The sequence below is a fragment of the Centropristis striata genome, chromosome 12, assembly GCF_030273125.1.
Source record: "Centropristis striata isolate RG_2023a ecotype Rhode Island chromosome 12, C.striata_1.0, whole genome shotgun sequence".
Classification (NCBI taxonomy): domain Eukaryota; kingdom Metazoa; phylum Chordata; class Actinopteri; order Perciformes; family Serranidae; genus Centropristis; species Centropristis striata.
The window spans coordinates 4,328,107-4,350,808 of NC_081528.1; the positions used below are offsets into that span (position 1 = coordinate 4,328,107).

General features: G+C 34.4%; 1 protein-coding gene across 2 annotated transcripts; it reads right to left on the reverse strand.

Annotated features, from left to right (window-relative positions):
* LOC131982237 (plastin-3-like) lies at positions 1-21,300 on the reverse strand. 2 transcript variants are annotated; one of them, XM_059346835.1, is made up of 16 exons: positions 21,255-21,300; positions 14,339-14,407; positions 13,153-13,304; positions 12,343-12,472; positions 11,338-11,473; positions 10,889-10,970; positions 9,623-9,788; positions 8,531-8,670; positions 7,233-7,328; positions 6,205-6,391; positions 5,260-5,338; positions 5,051-5,168; positions 4,468-4,601; positions 3,368-3,491; positions 1,976-2,100; positions 2-668 (listed from the first exon to the last, which is right to left on the reverse strand). In XM_059346835.1, the coding sequence occupies exons 2-16, from the start codon at positions 14,397-14,399 to the stop codon at positions 536-538; spliced, it is 1,863 nt and encodes a 620-aa protein (XP_059202818.1). In that variant the 5' UTR covers positions 14,400-14,407; positions 21,255-21,300; the 3' UTR covers positions 2-535. The 2 variants fall into 2 exon arrangements, with proteins under 2 accessions (XP_059202819.1, XP_059202818.1); XM_059346836.1 differs by lacking the exons at positions 14,339-14,407; positions 21,255-21,300 and having other exon boundaries at positions 1-668; positions 13,149-13,286.
* Positions 21,301-22,702: the final 1,402 nt, after the last annotated feature.

The window sequence follows — 22,702 nt, forward strand, 5'->3', positions numbered from 1 at the left end:
CAGGCATTAAAATAAACAAGAAATTGAAGAAAAAGGCTGGTCTAATATTTTTTTCCGTATATCTATGGGCAGTATGGAAGTTGGATGTTTCTTAATGTGACGCTGAGAATCACTCAACAACCAAAGTGTCCAAAAAGCAAAACTGAGATTCAGATGAAGAGAGATAAACATTTAGCATGTAGCCGTTATAGAAGCTGCGAGATGACAAGCAAACTGCTTTTAAAATGCTTGTTTTCTGAATTTTTTCTAGAGTCTGGTTGGATCGGTTGTCCAGTGTTAACTTGCATGTAATCATGTCTTTGCATTGACGCTGTTGCATGTTAGTGAAGCACCAAAAGTTTGCTTCATATTCACATGAACAGCTGAATGCAGAATAGATTTAGAAAGTGACGCTTCTATTTCGGCTTATGCAAAATATAAACCTCTTCAAAATAACAAGACAATATAGCTATGTTCACTCTTCATGTCTCATCCAACCACACAGTCAGTCAGTGTGTGTGTGTGTGTGTGTGTGTGTGTGTGTGTGTGTGTGTGTCTATGCCTTCTTCATGCCTCTCCCCATCAGACAGGCGAATATGGTCATCACCATCTTCTGGTTGATCTCCACCAGGTCCTCAGGCAGAGCGTAGACTTTTGCTCCAATCTTCCTCGCCATGGAGATCGCATACCTAGTGGAGGAAAAGGGTCACGTTAGTATCACCATGACAACGTATTACATCTGTGACACTTAGGCTCCGTTTACATGATGACGGTCTGAACAGAAGACGCAAAAGACGGACACGCTACGGCGGAGCGGATTACAGTTTTACACTCTGGAGGGTGGTTTCACATTTTTGCCTTTTTAAGCCCCAAAAACGTCGTCACCGTCTAAACAAAAGGCACTTCCCATAAAATATTTTGTCGTTTTTACCCGCAAGCGTCCTCGTGTAAACGGGGCCTTAATGCATTTATTGGGTAAACAAGAAACAAAAAATTACCTGACGTTCTATTTCTATATTGTCTTTTATAATCATTAATTAGTTAGTGCGTAGCGAGGTAATTTTCTCATAGATTTCTATACAATCTGACTTCTATTTGCCACCAGCCGCTGCTGGCCATTAGAAAGAATGCAGGTCTAAGGAAGTTTAACATTGGATTCACTAGTCGGACCAAATGAAAAATCCAAAACTATTATAACATCAGTTTCAGTAAGTTGACATTTCTGTCAAGTTGAAATGAAGTTTGTTTTATGATGAGTTCCATACCTGCACTGCAAAAAAGGTGCGTCTAAAAACCAGATAAAAACACTAAATCTGAGGGAAATGATCTTGCTGCATGGACAGATAATTTACTTTGACAAGATTTCTTAAATTAAGATTATTAAATCTAGAAATAAGCATGTTGAACGCTTAAAATAAGAAATTAACTCTTAAAACAAGATACATTATCTAACACTTCTAAATCTAAGTTTTTTTTTTTATCTTGGTAAGAAACCAATAATTGTCAGGTCACTCTGCTCGGGCCAGTTCATCGCTGCTGGCAGCTTTAATTTGATCTCTTTTGCACATTTTTTGTCTTTTTGGTCATTTTGTGACCAAAAGAAGATACAAAACAACAACAAAAAAACACAAAAAAGACACACAACAAAAACACGAAAAAGACAAAAAAAAAAACAGACAAAACGTTTTTTTTTTTAAATCTTGGTAAGAAACAAATAATCATCAGGTCACTCTGCTTGGGCCAGTTCATCGCTGCTTTAATTTATCTTGTTTTAAGGGGTAATTTCTTATTTTAAGCGTTCATCATGCTTATTTCTAGAGTTAATAATCTTAATTTAAGAAATCTTGTCAAGGTAAATTATCTGTCCATGCAGCAAGATCATTTCCCTCAGATTTACTGTTTTTATCTTGTTTTTAGACACACCTTTAACCACAAAGACGGTGTCATGCAACAAGGACTCTACATGGAGTCGGAGTAAAAGCAGCTCAGTGATTACTTGGCATTGTTGAGTTTGTCCTCGTCTGACAGATCTCCTGTTTGAACCAGATCAAAGTTGACACTCGACGGCTGAATGGCGTCAATCAGGTCCAGCACCGGCATACTGGTACCGATGCTTTTATCCTGAACACAGACACACAATAACATCACACACATATACTGTCAGTGGTGGAAGAAGTAACCAGATCCTTTACTTCAGTAAAAGTACTAATACCACACAGTGAAATGACTCCACTACAAGTAGAAATAAAACCCTAAATTACTTAAAAAAGACACAAAGTGACCAAAAAAAGACACAAAATTACAAAAACAATTACACAAAATGACCAAAAAAAGACACAGAATTACTAAAAAAAGACACAAATTTATTAGAAAAGACACAATTATTAAAAAAGACACAAAATTACCAAAAAAGACACAAAATTACCAAAAAAAAGACGCAAAATGAATGAAAAAAACTAAATTACTTTAAAAAGTAATTAAAGGGACCTTCCACACACAACACAGTAAAGTACCATTCAAATAATTTTAACTTTTAACTACTTAATATACTTTTATGTGGTTTAATTATTAAAAATGTGTAATAATTTGTAAATTGATCATGTTTTTTATGTTAAATCTTGAAATGTATGATTTTTTTCATGTTAAATCTCGACCTGAAAAGTAACCAAACCTGTCAGATAAATGTAGTGGAGTAAAAAGTACAATATTTGCCTGAAAATGTAGTGAAGTAGAAGTATAAAGTTACATAAAATGGAAATACTCAAGTACCTTAAAATTGTACTTAAGTACACTTCTTGAGTAAATGTACTTACAAGTAGTCTCCACTACAGTAAAAGTCCTGCATTGAAAACTTACTGAAGTAAAAGTACAAAAGTATCAGCATCAAAATGTACTTAAAGTATCAAAAGTAAAAGTATTTGTTAAGCAGAATAAACCCACTCAGATTGTTTTATTAATTCAAAATATTATTACATTATTTGTATTGATGCTTTTATGTAAGCATTTCAATTTATTGAAGATGCTGCTCAATTTAACTACAAATATATTTTTATGAGGTTTAATTTATAAAAAAAAACAAACATCTTATAACTTTAAATGTATCATGATTTCATGTCAAAAGAAATTAAAGGTGTCAGCTACATGTAGTGGAGTTAAAAGTACAACATATACCTTTAAATAAAAGTATAGAGTTGAAATGGAAATACTCAAATAAAGTACAAGTACCTCAAAATTGTACTTAAGCACAGTAGTTGAGTAAATGTACAAATGTAAATGTAAAAAAAACAAGTCCAGGACTAAAAAGCATGTTTTCTCTGACAACAATCATGCTGCACAAAGTCTGATTATGTTTTTAAAGAAAACTATTTAAAAGCTAAAGTGAACTCACCTTAAAGCTTTTGATAGAGGAGCTCTTTCCAGCCGCAGACAGAGTTTCATTAACCCACGAAACTATCAAATCATCTCCTGCAACTTCTCCTTCTCCGAGGTCTTCAAGAACATTTAATGTGTACCTGCGTATAGATAATAAGCAATAACATGTAAGAATATCAACTATTAAAACCATGCATCAAAATGAATTTTGCTGCCAATCATTGACCCAACTCAGGGCCTAATAATAATTATATAATAATTATTTTTAATAAAACACAGTGGAGTTATGTACACAAACTGGCCTTTTTTGGAGTTAAAAACTCCAGAAATATAATTAAAATTTGATATGTATATTTCAGGCTGAAGTAGTTGTAAACGACTGAGCTGTTTAAAGAGGAAAATATAAATATTAATGTATAAGATTTACAGCAGTGTTTTGGAAGTCATCGTTTTGTGTCCTTAGGGACAAATTAAGGTTGTTTTTTTTTAATCTGAAAAATTAATCATGCAACAAAATCAATGTTGTCAATCATCATATATATATATATATATATATATATATATATATATATATATATATATATATATATATATATATATATATATTTATTATTTATTATTATTATTATTATATTTTTATGGGGGGGGTTGTTGTTTTTTCAGCGAAAAAAGTGGGATGTTGTGTAAATAGACTGGCAGTTAAAGGGTTAAAAACTCAAAAAAAATACTAATAATATATACGTGTGTATATATATATATACACACACACACACATATATATATATATATATATATATATATATATATATACACACATATATATACATATATATAAATTAATCTTAACATTTTTACAGCAGTTTTTGGGAAGTGGTTGTTTTGTGTCTCTTGGGACAAATTACTAATTTTTTTTAAGAATCACAGTGTGGACTGTGTGGTGAGAGGACGGCGCCCTCTGCTGGTCACAGCCTGTAGAGTCTCAAACATCCACAGCCTGTAGAGCCACTACATGTTGTCTTCTACTTCATAGTGTTTATGCTCGTCTATGGTCTTTTTTCCTAACATGTCAGATTTTCTACATAATGAGGTGAAGTCTCCCTGTTGCGATGGACTCACCTTCTCATCAGCTGCCAGACCAGAGCCAGAGTTAGAGTCTGGTTCCCATCGTAGAGGTCCTGTCCCCCGATTCCCACCAGAGAGAAACCAGCTTTGGTCTTCCCCAGATCCACAGCGTACGTACAGTTCTCCATCTGTCACACACACACACACACACACACACACACACACACACACACACACACACACACACACACACACACACACACACACACACACACACACACAGTCAGTATATTTAAACTCAGCTGGTCAAAAAAAAAAAAAACGCATAAAATGTGCTCTTTAAAAGCAAGCTATAAAAAAATATTTTACATTATTATATTCTACTTTAAATTTTTCAATAATTGTTGATTTTTTTATATTTTAACCCTTTATATGGCAGATTTCTGTCATGAAGCCATTTTTATAGACCTGGCTGCAATCACAGCTGTGAAAAATAACTTATATATATATATATATATATATATATATATATGTATCCAGAATCACAATTACATTTCATTTGGTTTCTCCCTCATTTATTTTCCTTGTTAAACCCATTTGAGGCCTATAAACTGTATCAGTGTGTATGAACATGTACCTTCTTTAATCCTCCTCCGAGGCCTTTGTATGGAGGCATGTTGACCCTGTTGTCCCAGTCCACAGGAACCTTGATCTTCTCATAAAGCTGCAGGATCACCATGGCATCCTGCAGATCACTGCAGGAACACAAGCACACACACATGCATGATTTAAACAGGGTTTCACTGTAGCAATAAACAGTAAACCTCCAGTCAGAGAGAAACTGACCCGTAGATGTGGTGAACATGAGGACTGACTCCCAGAGAGTTCATCCAGTTCCTGAAGGTCCTCTCCTCTCTGGTCTCACCTGGACAGAGACAATAAGACCCAGGAGGTTAGATCATCACGCTAACACAGCGCTGTGAAGATCTCCCCCTGGGACAATAATCTAAAATCTAATCTAATCTATTCACATATGGACGTGATGACAGTATACAGTCATGGAAAAAAATATTAGACCACTTTTTCTTAAATTTCTTGTTTATTTAAATGCCTGGTACAACTAGAGGTACATTTGTTTGGACAGATATAATAATAACAACAAAAATAGCTGATAAGAGTTTAATTTAAGAGCTGATATCTAGACATTTTCCATGTTTTTCTTGATAATGACCAAAATCATTATCAAGAAAACCAATTTGTGTCTATTTCGATAATTTTGTGTCCTTTTTGGTCATTTTGACATTTATTTTTGAAATTTTGTGTCTTTTTGGTCATTTTTACATTTATTTTTGAAAATTTTTGTCTTTTTTGGTCATTTTTACATATTTCATTATCAATAAAACCATGGGAAATGTCTAGATATCAGCTCTTAAATTAAACTCTAATCAGCTATTTTTGTTGTTATTATTATATTTGTCCAAACAAATGTACCTTTAGTTGTACCAGGCATTAAAATGAACAAGAAATTGAAGAAAAAGGTGGTCTAAAAAAAAATGTTTTGGTCAATTTGTGTCTATTTCAATAATTTTTACATCAATTTTTTTTGTCATTTTGTGTCTTTTTTAGTCATTTTTACATTTATTTTTGGTAATTTTGTGTTTTTTTTGGTAATTTTACATTTTATTATATTACTACAGGCATTAAAATGAACAATAAAGTGAAGAAAACAAGGTTGGTCTTGTGTTTTTTCCATGACTGTATATGACAGAGGGGTTCATTCTCCATGCTTACTCTCCAGAAACCAGTCCTGGTTCTCTGGTTTGGTGAGAGCCGGGTGTTTGTTGAAGAGCGTCGCTACGAACGCCATGTTGAGCTTGGCGTTCCCAGACACGACGTCGGTGGCGGTTACAAACTGTCTGCAGCCGAGACGGTCGGCCTGCTTCAGCATCGCTTCTGCTCTCTTAGAGAGATCCTTCTCCTGGAGACACACACACACACACACACACACACACACACACACACACAGAGACACACATCACAGGTTTACATTTCGTTGGAGGAATATCCATTGAGGGGTCCCATACACTAAATCATGGGTCTCAAACTCGCGGCCCGTGAGCCAATTGTGGCCCTTTAATGTGAGTTTTATATGAATGGCACTTTACCGTGTTGTGTGTGGAAGGTCCCTTTAATTACTGTTTTTGGTAATTTTGTGTCTTTATTTAAATCATTTTGTGTCTTTTTTTAAATAATTTTGTGTCTTTTTTAAATAAATTTGTGTCTTTTTTGGTAATTTTTGTCTCTTTGGGTAATTTTGTGTCTTTTTTTTTGGTAATTCTGTTTCTTTTGGTAATTTTGTGTCTTTTTTGGTCATTTTATATCTTTTTGGGTCATTTTGTGTCTCTTTTGGTCATTTTGTGTCTTTTTTTTTGTAATTTTGTGTCTTTTTTGGTCATTTTGTGTCTTCTTTTAGTAGTTTTGGGTCTTTTTTGGTCATTTTGATACTGCCTCCAGCGGAGGCAGGTAAATTGAGTTTGAGACCCTTGCTGTACACTGTATACTGCATAAAAAAGTGCTAAGAGGAAAAAGATCCAATCACAAAATTTGAATGCAGTCATGATCCTAAAATAGTCCTACGGGAAGCAGGAAGAATGTCAACAGGAAGTCGGCTTGGATTCAGCTTCTGATAGCCAAATGAAGAGCATTAACTTGTCAGCTGTAGAGCCTGACTGAAGTAATATGAAATAAATAGACTAGACAAGTTAGGGAACATTAGATTAGATGAATCTAACATCATACATAAAGCATTATCAGCTTACATAAACACCGGTCATGTCCACTTCAATCCGTGGGACGTCCTCTTTGCTGCCGTCAGGAGCGATCTGCTCCAGCAGGTGGAAGTACGCCTTGGAGTCCTGCACACACACACACACACACACACAAACAGAAACAGATAGACACTTATAATAGTAGTTTCAGTGCACTGCAAAAAAAAAGCCAACTTGTATTTTTTGGCCTAAAACAGTGATTTAAGTTGGTAAAACTTGGAAATATAAATTATTGACATTTAGGGCAATAATGTAAGTTAGCACAACAAAGGAAGCCAGTTGTCTGCTCAAAAACAAGTTGGTGAGTTGTTGTTACTTATATCTTTAAGTTGGGGTTCACAACAAGGGACAATAGTTCTGATAACTCTTATTTCTTTGTTGTGAAATTCGGCGAAATCATTAGCGAAAGCTAGCGGCTAACTGATGCTAGCGGCTAACTGATGCTAGCGGCTAACTGATGCTAGCGGCGCTGCTTGTTACAGCTACAAGAGTAGCCATTAGCGTATCAATGCTAACTCAAAATTGTGGTCGCAACATTAGCTGACATTTCATAGCGGTGTTACAATCGTGCCAATTCAGCACATTGCAGAAGTTAGCAGAAGTAAGGATTAAAAGTTATTACAATGTAAAATTATAAGTTAGTGCTTAGTTATTTGACAAAAATCTGAATTCAGAATTGAGCAAACTCAAAAACAAAACTTAAAATATTTAGTTTAATTGTCCATACTAAAATTTTATGGAAGTTTGTTGCCTTGAAATTTTGAGTTCACCCAACTTTTCTTTTTTTGCAGTGTGGTCACGTTTATTTCTAGAGCACGTTATACACAACCAGGGTTGACCAAAGTGCTTTACATAAATGAATAACAACAAAAAATCCAAAAGATACATAAATGAATAACAATAAACTCAAAGATAACATTAAAAGAGACAATTTCATCTAGTAATATGATATGAGATGTACAATACAGCACACAGAAACAACTTTCTTCTCACACAGGTTCGAAAGCCTGGGAGAAAAAGTGAGTTTGCAAAAGATCGATGGCCTTTAGTTTTTATACTGCATTTAGTCACATCCAGGTAGGACTCATTAGACCTCAGAGCTCTGCTAGGTCTGTGAACATGTATGAGTTCAGCTAAATATTCTGGGGCCAATCAGTTTAAATTTTAAAAACAAACTCTTAAATCAGTTCTGAAACAGACAGGAAGCCAGTGGAGAGAGGACAGAGCTGTGGAGATGTGATCCCGTTTCAGTGGTCTACAGTTTAAGCATCACAGCAACACGTCCTCACCTTAATATCTCCAGAGAAGTTTGATATGGACATGCCGACTTTCATCAGATGGAAGTTGGCCCAGCGCAGCAGCAGCTCCTCCGGACTGAGCTTCATCAGCTCCTCCAGAGTCTCTCCTTCCAGCAGCAGAGCAGCAATAGCTGCACACACAAACACACAAACACAAACACACAAACACACAAACACCAGCATGAGGTGAATAAAAGTTAACTCAAGGCAAAAAGGTTTGTATGAGCGAGACCTTCAGCATGTGTTGATAAGCTACATAATAACTGGCGATAATCCTTATTTTTATGTTTTAACAATCTGTGTTATATTGGCTGTGTAGGTACAGTACTACATAGAGCAGGGGTCTCAAACTCAAATTACCTGGGGGCCGCAGGAGGCAGTGTCAAAATGAGCAAAAAAAGACACAAAATTACTAAAAAAAGACAAAAAATGACCAAAAAAGACACAAAATGACAAAAAAAAGACACAATATTATTTTAAAAAAGACACAAAATGACAGAAAAAACTAAATTACTTAAAAAAGAAACAAAATTACCCAAAAAAGACTCAAAATTACTAAAAAAAAGACAATTATTTAAAAAAGACATAAAATTAACGAAAAAAGACACAAAATAATTTTTAAAAATTACCCCCAAAAAAACAGAATTACCAAAAAAAGACACAAAATTATAAAAAAAAAAAAAAGACACAAAATTACCCAAAAAAAAGGACACAAAATTACCAAAAAAGTAAATAAAGGGACCTTCCACACACCACACGGTAAAGTGCCATTCATATAAAACTCACATTAAACTTTCATATCAAGGTGAGGGCCACAAAATATCGTCACGAGGGCCACAATTGGCCCGCGGGCCGCGAGTTTGAGACCATGACATCGACAAAGTAGTAAGAACACACAATGAAATATAATATTGCACTACAAACAAAAGCCCTGCATTCAAAATGAGTAGATGTATGTAATATCAATATGAATGTTCCAAGTCAGTTAAATATGACATATTTTGGATTGATATTACTGCTGCATTAATGTGTGTGTGAAATTTTGATAGAATGTCCGATGTGGGATAGCGTTACGTTAAATACCTTCATTGCGGCTCAGCTCGATATCAGCGAACAGTCCGATCTTGATGATCTGCCAGAGGAGACCCAGCACCAGGTGAGGCTTCCCCTCCTTCAGGTCTTGAGCTCCGATGTTGACGACTTGGCAGCCGATGGCCGAGGCCGAATTCAGAGCCAGGTTCAGGTTCTCCTGTTGGAGAAACAAGATGATAGATAGATGCATTATATCGTTAAAATTTAAAATAATCGCCTAACTCATTTATTCAAGTTTTGCAGGAAACGCAAAAAACTTCATCAAAAGTGTAACATATGACATTTATTGATCATTTCACTCAAAAAGGATGTAACAAAGGATGGTCATTGGCATAGTAATAACACTGTGTATAAATTATATAACTTAAGAGAAATACATGACTTAGGCAATTTTAGGCAATATGGTAACACTTTATTTTGAAGGTGTCTACATAAGAGTCACACAAGCCTGTCATAAACATGACATGACAAGTATCATGAGCATTAATGTTACTTCAAAGTGTCATTAATGTTCATGACACATCCCATGTCATGTTTATGACACTCTTATGTAGACACCTTCAAAATAAAGTGTTACCATATCTTGCTTAAGTCACAAAGGCATGTTCAAAAAATTGCCTAAGTCACATTTTATTTTGACTTAGGCATAATAAATCTGTTTAAGTCACACACTTGACATAGGCCATTATCTTAAAGGGGTAAAATCACATGATCTGATCAACCTAGGATGGAGGTGATTTTACCATAGGTGGTAATGAGGAGATTATTTAGGCAAAAAAAAACAATTTTGACAAAAAATGACTTAGGTGATTATTTTAACAGTGTCACGATATATAATCAGTGATTTATTTTTAGATATGAAGGGGCTATCACTGTGAAATAGGAGCCAACTGTTTATTTTAACAGTTATTACCATCTTTTAAAAGCCCCTTAGTGATGTACCAATGAAGCTTCATGAACCATTTGCTTTATTCTCTGAGCCACTAGATGGAGCTCTTGGTTTATTAAAAAAAGGCTTAAACGATGGTAATCAAGTGTGTTTTCAGCCCTTTGTTGATCAGAGAGCTCCATCTAGTGGAGTCAGAAAATAAAGAAAATGGTTCATGAGGCTTCATTGGCACATCACTACCCTATATATAACTGTAGCTTCAATCGATTTAATGTGGTTTTCTATCATTTATGTAATAAATTGTTGTTAAATCACACTAAACTTGACATAAATAACAGATTTACTAATTAGGTGACTAACTAACTAACCTGTGTGGTGAAAGCTGTGAGTCTCTTTTTGTTGATGGTTCTCTCATCAATGGTGTCAGGAACAGAGAGGTTGATGAGTTTACTGCAAAAAACACAAGAAATACATATTAGTGATTAGTAGTGATGTACCAATGAAGCCTTATGAACCATTTGCTTTATTTTTTTTGATCCACTAGATGGCGCTATTGGCTTAAAAAAGGCTCTAGTAATGGTAATTGAGTGTGTTTTCAGCCTTTTGTTGAACAAAGAGCTCCATCTGGTGGAGTCAGAAAATAAAGTAAATGGTTCATGAGGCTTCATTGGTACATGACTAGTGATAAAATTAGATTAGGACCTGTAAAGTTGAAGATAAAATTAAGAATAGGGATTAAAGTTATAGATGGATAAGTACTGCACAGTTTACAAAGAGAGTGATTTTTTTGATTTTTGTCAGATTTGTTGAGGTTTACCAAAGTAAGATGCCGTCTGATCCCACTGCTTTGAACAGAGCTTCAGTTTCAGGGTTGATGGGCAGAACGTGTTGACAGTCGGGATCCTTCTCCAGAGAAGAGTTGATGTAGTTGGCGAAGGCGTAGCGCTCCTGCTCTGAAATACAGTCGAGTCACGTGTCAGAGATTTATCATGGACCGAGACACATACAATGGTCTGTGGACTTCCATTGTGAAGCCTCAGGTTTATGCACTGTTTCCTTCCCCATCTCTTGTTTTTGGAAGCCAGAAGTGGCCATAATTGGATGAGAGGGTGAATCAAACTGAGAATGTGAGGACACTTTAATCACCCACCTGTACTGGCAACCTGACTGCACCTGGTTTGTAGCTTCCATAACTCAAGTAAACCCAACATGTTCACATCTATTTAAATTTAAGTGTCATTATTCAACATTCTTAAAACAAGATAAATTATGTAACACTTCTAAATCTAAAGGTTTTTTTTTATCTTGGTAAGAAACAAACAATCATCAGGTCACTCTGCTCGGGCCAGTTCATTGCTGCTTGCAGCTTTAATTGATCTTGTTTTAAGAGTTAATTTCTTATTTTAAGCGTTCAACATGCTTATTTCTAGATTTAATAATCTTAATTTAGGAAAGAAAGAGACACAAAAGAAGACACAAAAAAGGCACAAAAGACGTAAAAATCACCAAAATAAAGACACAAAAAGACAAAAAAAAAAAGACAAAAAAAGACACAAAACCACCAAAAAAGACACAAAAAGACAAAAAAAAAAGACACAAAATCACAGCTTGCAGCTTTAATTTATCTTGTTTTAAGAGTTAATTTCTTATTTTAAGCGTTCAACATGCTTATTTCTAGATTTAATAATCTTAATTTAAGAAATCTTGTCAAGTGAAATTATCTGTCCATGCAGCAAGATCATTTCCCTCAGATTTACTGTTTTTATCTTGTTTTTAGACACACCTTTTTGCAGTATTTATCCAGAATATGAGCTCTACTAACCAGATATTGAATGCTGAGTTCCTTCGCTGGAGATCTCGCTGGTCCCTCCGATGGCCAAGATTCCTTCTTTTTTGGCTAAAGCTTTCCTGAAACCTGTCGCCATGCGGTCGTCCTTCAAATCTGAAAAAATCTGAACAAGCACACAAAAACAATAATCATTTGTCAGCCAGCTATCAGATTATAACTTAACCCTCTGAAATCTTCGGCTATTATGTCCATTAAAAATCTGTTAAAAATCTTCACCATGCCATGTTGGTATCAGTTTTTTCAGCGTTACCTCACCTAGACGTCCTGGTAATTCATTTTAAACTTTGACTTACTTGATAAAAATGTTGAACCCAAAAGAAACAAAGGAAAACATAAAATCTGATCTTGAAAAATATGTTTCACACACAGAAATGAACATGTTGCAAATATGAACACAGGTTGCAAATATAACATATAACAGGTAAAATGAGGATAATATCTAGTTGACATTATCTCCAGTTTTACTTGGCCGAATATCTTTTTTTTTAAAAATCTGGTATGGAGTTTCAAGCCAGAACTTTAGAGGGAAGCTGATGGCAAGACTCTTTATTTATTTCTTATTATCTTTTATGTATTTACGTCACGAAGAAGTAATGTGCCGGTGCTTTCATGGACTCTAGAGGGTTAATTTGGACAACATTTAGTTGATAGTAAGTTAATAAACTGTTAGTAAGGTAGTGACTCAGTTTAGTTAGCTAGTTAGCTAGTTGGTTAGTTGGTTGGTTAGTTAGTTAGTTAGTTAGTTAGTTAGTTAGTTAGTTAGTTATCTGTAGTGTTACCTACAGCCGTGAACTCGTCTACGGTGACGCGGCTGTCGTTGTTCTTGTCCAGCTTCTGGAGGAGTTCTCTGATCTGGTAACCAGGTAAAGCACAGCCGACCTCTTGGAAGAGATTGTTGAGTTCAGAGGCACAGATGTAGCCGTTCCCATCCACATCTAGAGGAATAAGAGGGAGGAGATGGAGAAAAGAACAAAGTTTAAATACAATGTCAGTTGGAGCCCGTTCTTCTTCTCTATTTCTAATCAGAATTCAGTTAGTATCTTCCGAAATGTTTTACATTTTATATTTAAAACTCCAGGACTCTCTCTTTATCAAACAACCAGAATAATGTGATTTGTTTTGTGACACTGTTAGCTAGAAGAATTCATTTCATTTCACCTTTATTTATTCAGGGAGGGCCAATTGAGAGCAAGCTCTCATTTAAGTGTTAGATAATGTATCTTGTTTTAAGAGTTAATTTCTTATTTTAAGCGTTCAACATGTTTATTTCTAGATTTAATAATCTTAATTTAAGAAATCTTGTCAAGTGAAATTACCTGTCCATGCAGCAAGATCATTTCCCTCAGATTTAGTGTTTTTAGACACATTTTTTGCAGTGTTTACTCTTTTTTTTTTAAATCACACTGTCACTCACAAAAGTCTCCTCTTCCTGACTAGTGTATAGCAGGATATTTCAGCTAAAGTCTACATTTCAAATTGGGGGAGTGGAGTTTAAAAAATGTATGAGCATTGACCAGGAAAATACACCTCCTGAGTTGCATTGTGGGAAGTGTAGGATCAAGGATTTTTGGAGTTCAACACATATTAGGGACTAAAGGTCAAGATTTCTAATTTTCTGTAGTCTTAATTATACTGTTTTTTTTAACATGGTGTCTCACAAGTCCCCTCACTTTACTTTAAAACTTAATTGTTATAATTCCTATAATGGACTGATTAAAATGAAGCTCTACAGCACCTTCAAGCTTATCTGAATCCTAAAAGAGAACACCAGTATCTTGCATTAGTGATTTTAACAGTTTTATCAGTTTCAGATCTTGAAGCTTATAGTTGGCTAGAACATCTGTCCGTCAGATGGTACATATTCAATATAAAAGCACACGTGTTGGTCAGATGCTTTACCCCACTTCAAACATGACTAATAAATCATTTTTAGCTTTGCAATATCCTCACACACACATATTTTACTCACCCACTTTCTGGAAGGCCTCTGTGATCTCCTCCATCTCCTCAGCGCTGACCTTTTCTGACATCTTGACACCTAAAAAAACAACAGCAGCTGCATTTAGGCACTGAAATGCAATTTGTACTTTTAACACATTATGCACATTATCATACATGTACTAAAATTATAGTTAGTGTTTCATAAATGAAAAAACATTTCCCCTCCTAAGACAGCTCTTTCTTTAGCAGTGTCTTGGTTGTTTGGCTACTTTGAATAGTATTGTTGACACTTTGCATGCTGAAGAGGAGCATCTGGCTGAAACGTCCATGCATTAAAATGTGACTACATTTTGTATGAAAGTCGAACAAATATTAAAGAGTGGGGAAATATTCTGCTCATTTACAGGTTTACGCTTTTTATGTATTTTGGTTTCTACACACCTTGTTAATCTTCAAAACACACATTATGTATCTCATACAGTCTGTCTTAATATTCATCCTCTGACTAAAACACTCCGTTAAAGCACCTGTCTCTTTAAGGAAAAAAAAGGCTAAAGCAATGGCAATCAAGTGTGTTTTCAGCCCTTTGTTGGACAGAGAGCTCCATCTAGTGGAGTCAGAAAATAAAGAAAATGCTTCATGAGGCTTCATTGGCACATCACTACCCTAAAACTAAGCAGTGTTTATTATGGATAGAAATTTTGTAAGAAGAAGTTACATGTCTGTTTTTGAAGATACAGCACAAATCTTAATATAGTAAGAACAAAGCATGTTAACTCTATGGAGTCTTTTTGGGCTATTTTGTCCATTTATGAATCCTTTTCATCCTGCCTGTATACACCACTTAAAACATGTTTAAATGCCATGTTGGTGTATTTTTTTCAGCACAGCCTCACCAATATGACCTAATAATAATTTACTTACTGGATCAACATTTTGAACCAAAAACAAACAAAGAAAAACCAACATAAATGTGATCTTGTGATTGTGTGTGATCCTGTCATCAACTCTGGTTTTTATTCTAGTGGGACTCTGTTTTATTTATGTCTTGTGTGTTAAGCGTAACAATTTTGGTCATTTTGTGTCTTTTGTAGTCATTTTGTGTCTTTTTTAGTCCTTTAGTCCAACATAAAATGTGATTTTGAATCTTTTTTTTTAAACTTTGTAAACACTATCATGCTCAATAAAGAATTTTAAATGTTGCAAATGTGAACAAAGGTGTCAAATCTAACATATAAGAGGGTTCCATCCAGTTCTATCATTTGATACTAAATCTATTTGAGCTTGTCTCCAGTTTTACTTGGTATATCATCATCAAACTGAAACTGGCCTCATGGAGTTTACAGCCAGAACTTTAGAGGTAAATTTACAGTAGGGCTCCACGCTGCTTTGTTTTCTAGTCTGGATGGAGGCAACAAGTCTGGATTATTTGGAGCTTTTGACTCCACAGGGTTAATAAATCTGCATCTCAGAGTAGAACAGACAGATTTGCTGAATAAGACGACTGGAGGCTCCATTAGTTCAGTAGCAGGAAGTGTTCCTCCATGTACGGTTGGTTTGGTCTGTTAACTCGGCTTCAAAATAGCTTCATCTATTATACAAAGAGCCATTTAGCATTACAGTGACATCAGCCTAGAGTTGTTATTACACCTAATAGATTTATGTAGATTGCTTTTGGTGTAATATGATTCTATAATTGAGGGTGCAAAAGGTTTGTATAGGACGAGCTATTTATATAAGAGCCACTGTATATAGATATATAATACCTCTCTGTAGAACAAAACAGATATATTATCCAGGAGCTTGTTGCAAATGGAAGAGTAGAATTGCACATTGAATGGTCAAAGGATTAGTTCATAAAAATGATTGAAAAAATACTTTTCCACTCACAGATGGCAATCACAATGATTGTATCCATTGTGCTTATGTTTGAGACCTCAGTCATGAATAAATCCCATAAGACTTTACACTATGATGAGATTTTCTGCAGCAAAAATCCCTGTTAAGTAATAGCATGGCTGTTTATGGTTTCACACAATACATAACATTACAGAAATAACTGTATATATTAGATATGCAGCTTCAGTAGGGTTGCAAAAAACAACCGTCCAGTAAAATGCCAGGGATTTGGGTCATTTTGCACAATTTCAATATAAGAATATATCAATATATTTAATTTAATCTATTAAGAGAAATGAACATGTATGTACAGGTTTGACCTTTTCTTTTCTTTTTCTTTTTCCTCTTTTTTTCATTCATTCATTTCTTTTCATTTCACTTTTATTTGATCTTATTTTAGTGTTTCTGTTTACTTTTATATGTTCGAAATAAAATTCTCAATCAATAAGATGATACATTTAAACAATGGATTTCTTTGTGGGAATTGACCAGTGATGGAAAAAGTATTCTTATCTCTTACTTCAGTAAAAGTACTAATACAACACTGTGAAGTAACTCCACTACAAGTAAAAGTCCTGCATTTAAAACTTACTGAAGGAAAAGTACAAAAGTACTCACAGAATGTACCCACTCAGATTGTTTTATATATTCTAAATCTATTATTGGATTATTATTATTATTATTATTATTATTATTATTGATGCATTTATTTAAGTAGAATTTTAATTTTCTCAAGGATTAATTGTATCTTCTAAACATACTGTAATGAGGTTTAATTTTAACAAATGTCAAATCACCTTAAATGTATAATGTAGAGTAAAAAGTACAATATTCACCTCAAAATGTAGTGGAGTAGTATTAAGTTACATAAAATGGAAATACTCAAGTAAAGTACATCTAAAGTACATCAAAATTGCACTAAAGTACAGTACTTGAGTGAATGTACTTTCCACCCCTGGAATTCACACAGCAATATTAGTTTTGGTTCAGAGTGTTCCCACTTATTTGAATTGTAACAACACACTTCATTCAGCAGCACTCTTCCATCACATGCACAGATCATTTTACAACATCCCATTAAACCAGAACTTTAACTAAAAAGACAATCACATGTGCTGTCCACACGGCTGCATGTCTGAGCCAATCATCATCATATTGTTTACAATAATACTGGTATATTTCTTATGTGATAAAAAAAAGGTTTAAGTATCGATATTTATCATTCTGTTGGCCAGCAAGCTTGCAGTATTTTCACCGTTTTCATTTTTTCCGGAGGCTGTAGAGGGCTCACTTTTATAATATACTGGAGATACTGATATCATATGAAACTAGAAGATCTAAGGAATCTAGACACCAGATTATCTTGACAGGAAGTTGTCGAAATAACACTGCAAAGTTGAGAGAAGACTAGATACACTATTCAGGGATCAGAGAACAAATTCTACAAAATATGGCACCCCTTCTTTGTATTTTATGAGAAACCCTCAACAATTATTTCTGAGTGACTTTGAAGCTAGAACATCCTCTACACTGCAAAAAAGCTGTGTCTAAAAACCAGATAAAAACAGTAAATCTGAGGGAAATGATCTTGCTGCATGGACAGATAATTTACCTTGACAAGATTTCTTAAATTAAGATTATTAAATCTAGAAATAAGCATGTTGGAGGCTTAAAATAAGAAATTAACTCTTAAAACAAGATAAATTAAAGCTGCCAGCAGTGATGAACTGGCCCGAGCAGAGTGACCTGATGATTATTTGTTTCTTACCAAGATAAAAAATACTTTAGATTTAGAAGTGTTAGATAATTTATGTTGGATAATAATCTTAATTTAAGAAAGAAAGAAAGAAAGAAAGAAAGACACAAAAGAAGACACAAAAAGACAAAAAAAACACCAAAAAGACACAAAAAGGCAAAAAAACACAGAAAAAGACACAAAAAGACAGAAAAAAAACACCAAAAAAGACACAAAATCACAGCTTGCAGCTTTAATTTATCTTGTTTTAAGAGTTAATTTCTTATTTTAAGCATTCAATATGCTTATTTCTAGATTTAACAATCTTAATTTCAGAAATCTTGTCAAGTGAAATTATCTGTCCATGCAGCAAGATCATTTCCCTCAGATTTACTGTTTTTATCTGGTTTTTAGACTAAAAACCTTTTTTGCAGTGTAGAATTGTTGACTTTGACAATTTGTTTTATTCCGAATCCTAAAAATTTCACCCAATTTAAATCATAATTCCTCTCTGCGTGTCTTAAAAATCTCATCTGCCATGCTCGTGTGACTGCATTGCCAAGTAAACAAATAGGGGATTCTTCAGTACAAACATGCAAACAAAGAGTTTGCATTGGCGGGCAGACACACGCAGAAACAGCCTGCTGTCACAGCAATATACCTCGTAAAACAGCTGAAACAAACAGAGACTCTAAAAATAACACGAGATGACTCATTGTTCCTGTTATATATCTGGTAACATTAAGGTTATTTGAATAATGTTATTTGAAAAGGATTATCCAAATGCAAAACAGGCCTTTATTTACAATACAGACCCTCATAAAAACAGTCGTTACTCATTTACCAAATAGTTTTGAGGCTTTTTATCAGCATTTTTGAGTGTATTTCTAGTACATAGAAAATGCATTATTTGCTGTTTTTGCAGGTGTTTCCATTTCAGAATAAAATACACTCTTACTGCCACCAGATGTCACTGCTTCAGCAAGAACAGACAGCTTTTAAAGGTTTGTCTTACTGGGTTAGTTTCTTAAAGTAGAGGTAGATTTGAGGCAATTTTATGCCAATATTAATCCCAAAATCATGTGAAATAAAATAAAATGACATGATTATAGATATTTGTAGCTGTCTGGTGGAGAAAGGCCATAAATTAAACTTAACAAATGACGTTTTTTTGTTCCTTCCATATTTACAGGAACAAAATGTACAGAATAAAAACATAAATCAGTCATCACATCTCACATCGTCTCAATGACACTACAGATTATTTTCTCCTCCAGATTCAGATTGTGAGGATCCATTCATGACTGAAGCAGTGTGTTTAACCCACAAAATGACCCTCCACTATGTTTAACAGCAGAGGAAAAACCTTGTTAATGATCTTTTTTCAACCTGGAATAAGTCAAACATTGCCTTTGTTCATATATCCATGAAAACTCTACACCAACAGGGGACAAAGCTTGTTTTAGGGGTCATTTTTGCCTCTACAGCTATAAAATGATACCACAAAAACTTTTGTGCTTTTTGTGTTTGTGCATGTATGTTTTTTGCATGTATGCTTGCCAAAAAAAGATGTTTACAACCATGCAGTACCTTATGCAATAGAAATTATAAAAAATAAACCCCTTTTGTAAGACAGTAAACCAAAAATGACAGGTGTGCTGCAATAAAAACGGGTGGATTACACTGATTAGATCCATTTTTTCTGCACTGTAAAGAGTAAAATTGTATATGTGAGAGGTAAAATTGTTAATGTGAGAGGCGAAATTGTTAATGTGAGAGGTAAACTTCTGAATGTGGGAAAAAAAACAGGTGGATTCCACTGATTAAATCCATTTTTCTGCACTGTAAAAAGTAAACTTGTGAATGTGAGAGTAAAATTATGAATGTGAGAGGTAACATTGTGAATGTGAGAGGTAACATTGTGAATGTGAGAGGTATAATTGTGAATGTGAAAAAAACAGGTGGATTCCACTGATTAAATCCATTTTTTCTGCACTGTAAAGAGGAAAAACCTCAATATTCAAATATTCACAAAGTTTGTGATGAATGACAGGTTGTTTCTTCATGCAAAAATAGATTTTAGTTTTAAAATTCAATCAAGCTGCTTTATTTAAGGGATTTAGTGACCCGTAGGACAAGTGGTGCAGAAAGTGAAGACAACACAAGGGTTAACCTGCAGGAACACACACACACACACACACACACACACACACACACACACACACACACACACACTCTGTGGGTTTGAAGTGACGGTGCAGTCCATACATCACCATACATCCTGACACATGGCTGCTGCTGCCTGACTTTACTCTTTAATTCACTTTAAACATTCATTGAGAAAAATGCAACCTTCAGCTTAATATTAAAAACTATAAAACACGTTATTATTCAAACTAAAGTGGCCATGTAGTATTTTATAATATAGTCTGCAGACAATAACTTCAGGAAAGGCATTATATTGACATATTCTACACAAAATACATATATTTCTATTTCCATTCGCTAGCTTTATAGCTTATTGTCTGCTTGCATACTGCACATTTTAAGTATGTTAAATAGTAGCCTAGCTATTCAGATTATTTTCACATGTCAAATGGTGTAACCACAAAAGAATGATAAATATTAAATACTTTATCCACCTACAGTGTATTTATACATGTAATAATCATCATAACATGACATCAAATGGCTTTTTTTTTTTAGTATTTCTACATTATATGTGATATATTGTAGACATATTGAGCAGAACATATTCTACAACAAACATTTTTTTCTAAAGTTTTGACAAATTATGTAAAATGTGTTATATTGGCTACCATAATGTTGCAGTGTACATGTGGATTGTATTTTTTTTTTCTTCTAATTTTAGTTCACATTTATTTTCCTGTATATTATCAGATTTTTATGGGGGGGGAAATACCTGGTTACACCAGCTGACCCTGGGTTAAATCACGTCATTGACCCATATTCAGAAAACGGAAAGCGAATAAAAATAAAATATGCATGAATTCTTTGTTTTTTCCACACATAGCATTAATAAGTAATGCAAATTTGGTGTGGGGAGATAATGGGAAGTGGGGAAACAGGCTTTTATCAAATGCTACAGAAGTCACAAATGCTGCACATTTGATATTTTATCTTTTTAATTGACATCTCTGCACATATTCCACGGTGATATGTTTTATTATCTGAGTGGAAGAGGAGCAGCAGAGTGCCGCAGTGAGTTATAATAAATCTCCAGTCAGCCCGACACACTTCTCCTCCTGAGTAAAGAGAGAAAACGCCCTGAAAAGCTCCTTCCTCTTACCTGAAGTCTGCTGCTGCAATTCAATCCAACCTCCCGGGGAAATGGATCCCTGTGTCGGCCAAACGCTGCTCCTCCGGCTCCTTTTCTTCAGCTGACACCGCCCGGTGAGGAGCAGAGCTCCGCCCCTCCACCAGCAGCCTCCTCCTCCCTCAGAGAGCCTCCTCCTCCTCCTCCTCCTCCTCCTCCAGCAGCAGCATGTCTGTCTGACCACTCAGCAGGAAAACACAAACAGGCTGAGGGCAGATAGCATTGTTATGGAAGCCCATTTCCGCCAGAAAAAAAAAAAAAAAATTATGAGATAAAAAGTCGAAATTATGAGATAAAAAGTCGAAATTATGAGATAAAAAGTCATATTTATGAGATAAAAAGTCATAATTATGAGATTAAAGTCAAAATTATGAGATAAAAAGTCATAATTATGAGGAAAAAGTCATATTTATGAGATAAAAAGTCATAATTATGAGATAAAAAGTCGAAATTATGAGATAAAAAGTCGAAATTATGAGATAAAAAGTCATAAATATGAGATAAAAAGTCATAATTATGAGAAAAAAGTCATAAATGTGAGATAAAAAGTCGAAATCGTGAGATAAAAAGTCATAAATATGAGATAAAAAGTCATAATTATGAGATAAAAAGTCGAAAGTATGAGATAAAAAGTCATAATTATGAGATAAAAAGTCGAAATTATGAGATAAAAAGTCATAAATATGAGATAAAAAGTCATAATAACGAGATTAAAAAGTCATAATAGATCACGAGAGTTTAATTTAAGAGCCGATATCTAGACATTTGACATGGGTTTCTTGATAATAATTTTGGTTATCATCAAGAATTAATATATATATATATATACATATATAACAGAAAAAAACCTAAATTACTTAAAAAAGAAACAAAATGACCCAAAAAACAGACAGAATTACCAAAAAAAGACACACAATTATTTTAAAAAGACACAAAATTACCAAAAAAAGTCACAAAATTACCAAAAAAGTAATTAAAGGGACCTTCGACACACAACACGGTAAAGTGCCATTCATATAAAACTCACATTAAACTTTCATATCAAGGTGGGGGCAGTGGATGGCTCCTCTCTCTGTTGCAGGACACATCAGGCTGTCTAATTCTGCAATAATTCACAGAAGAGCAAACAGACAAACTGAATTTTCCCTCTGGGATAAATAAATACATTTTGATTGATGTGATTTAAAGAAGGGTGGAGAGGAGAGAGACATGTGACAAAGGTCTCTGGACTCGACCAGAAGATGTCCAAGTTCTGTTCTATTTTTATTCTATTTCTGTTTCTTGACTATCAACAGTTGTGAAAAAAGATTTCTGGCCTGTCAACACTCACTCTATGCCATTAAATGACATCATTGTCTAGTTCTCTTTTTAATAGTTAACTCTATAGAGTCTGGAGCTATTTTGTCCATGATTGAATCCTT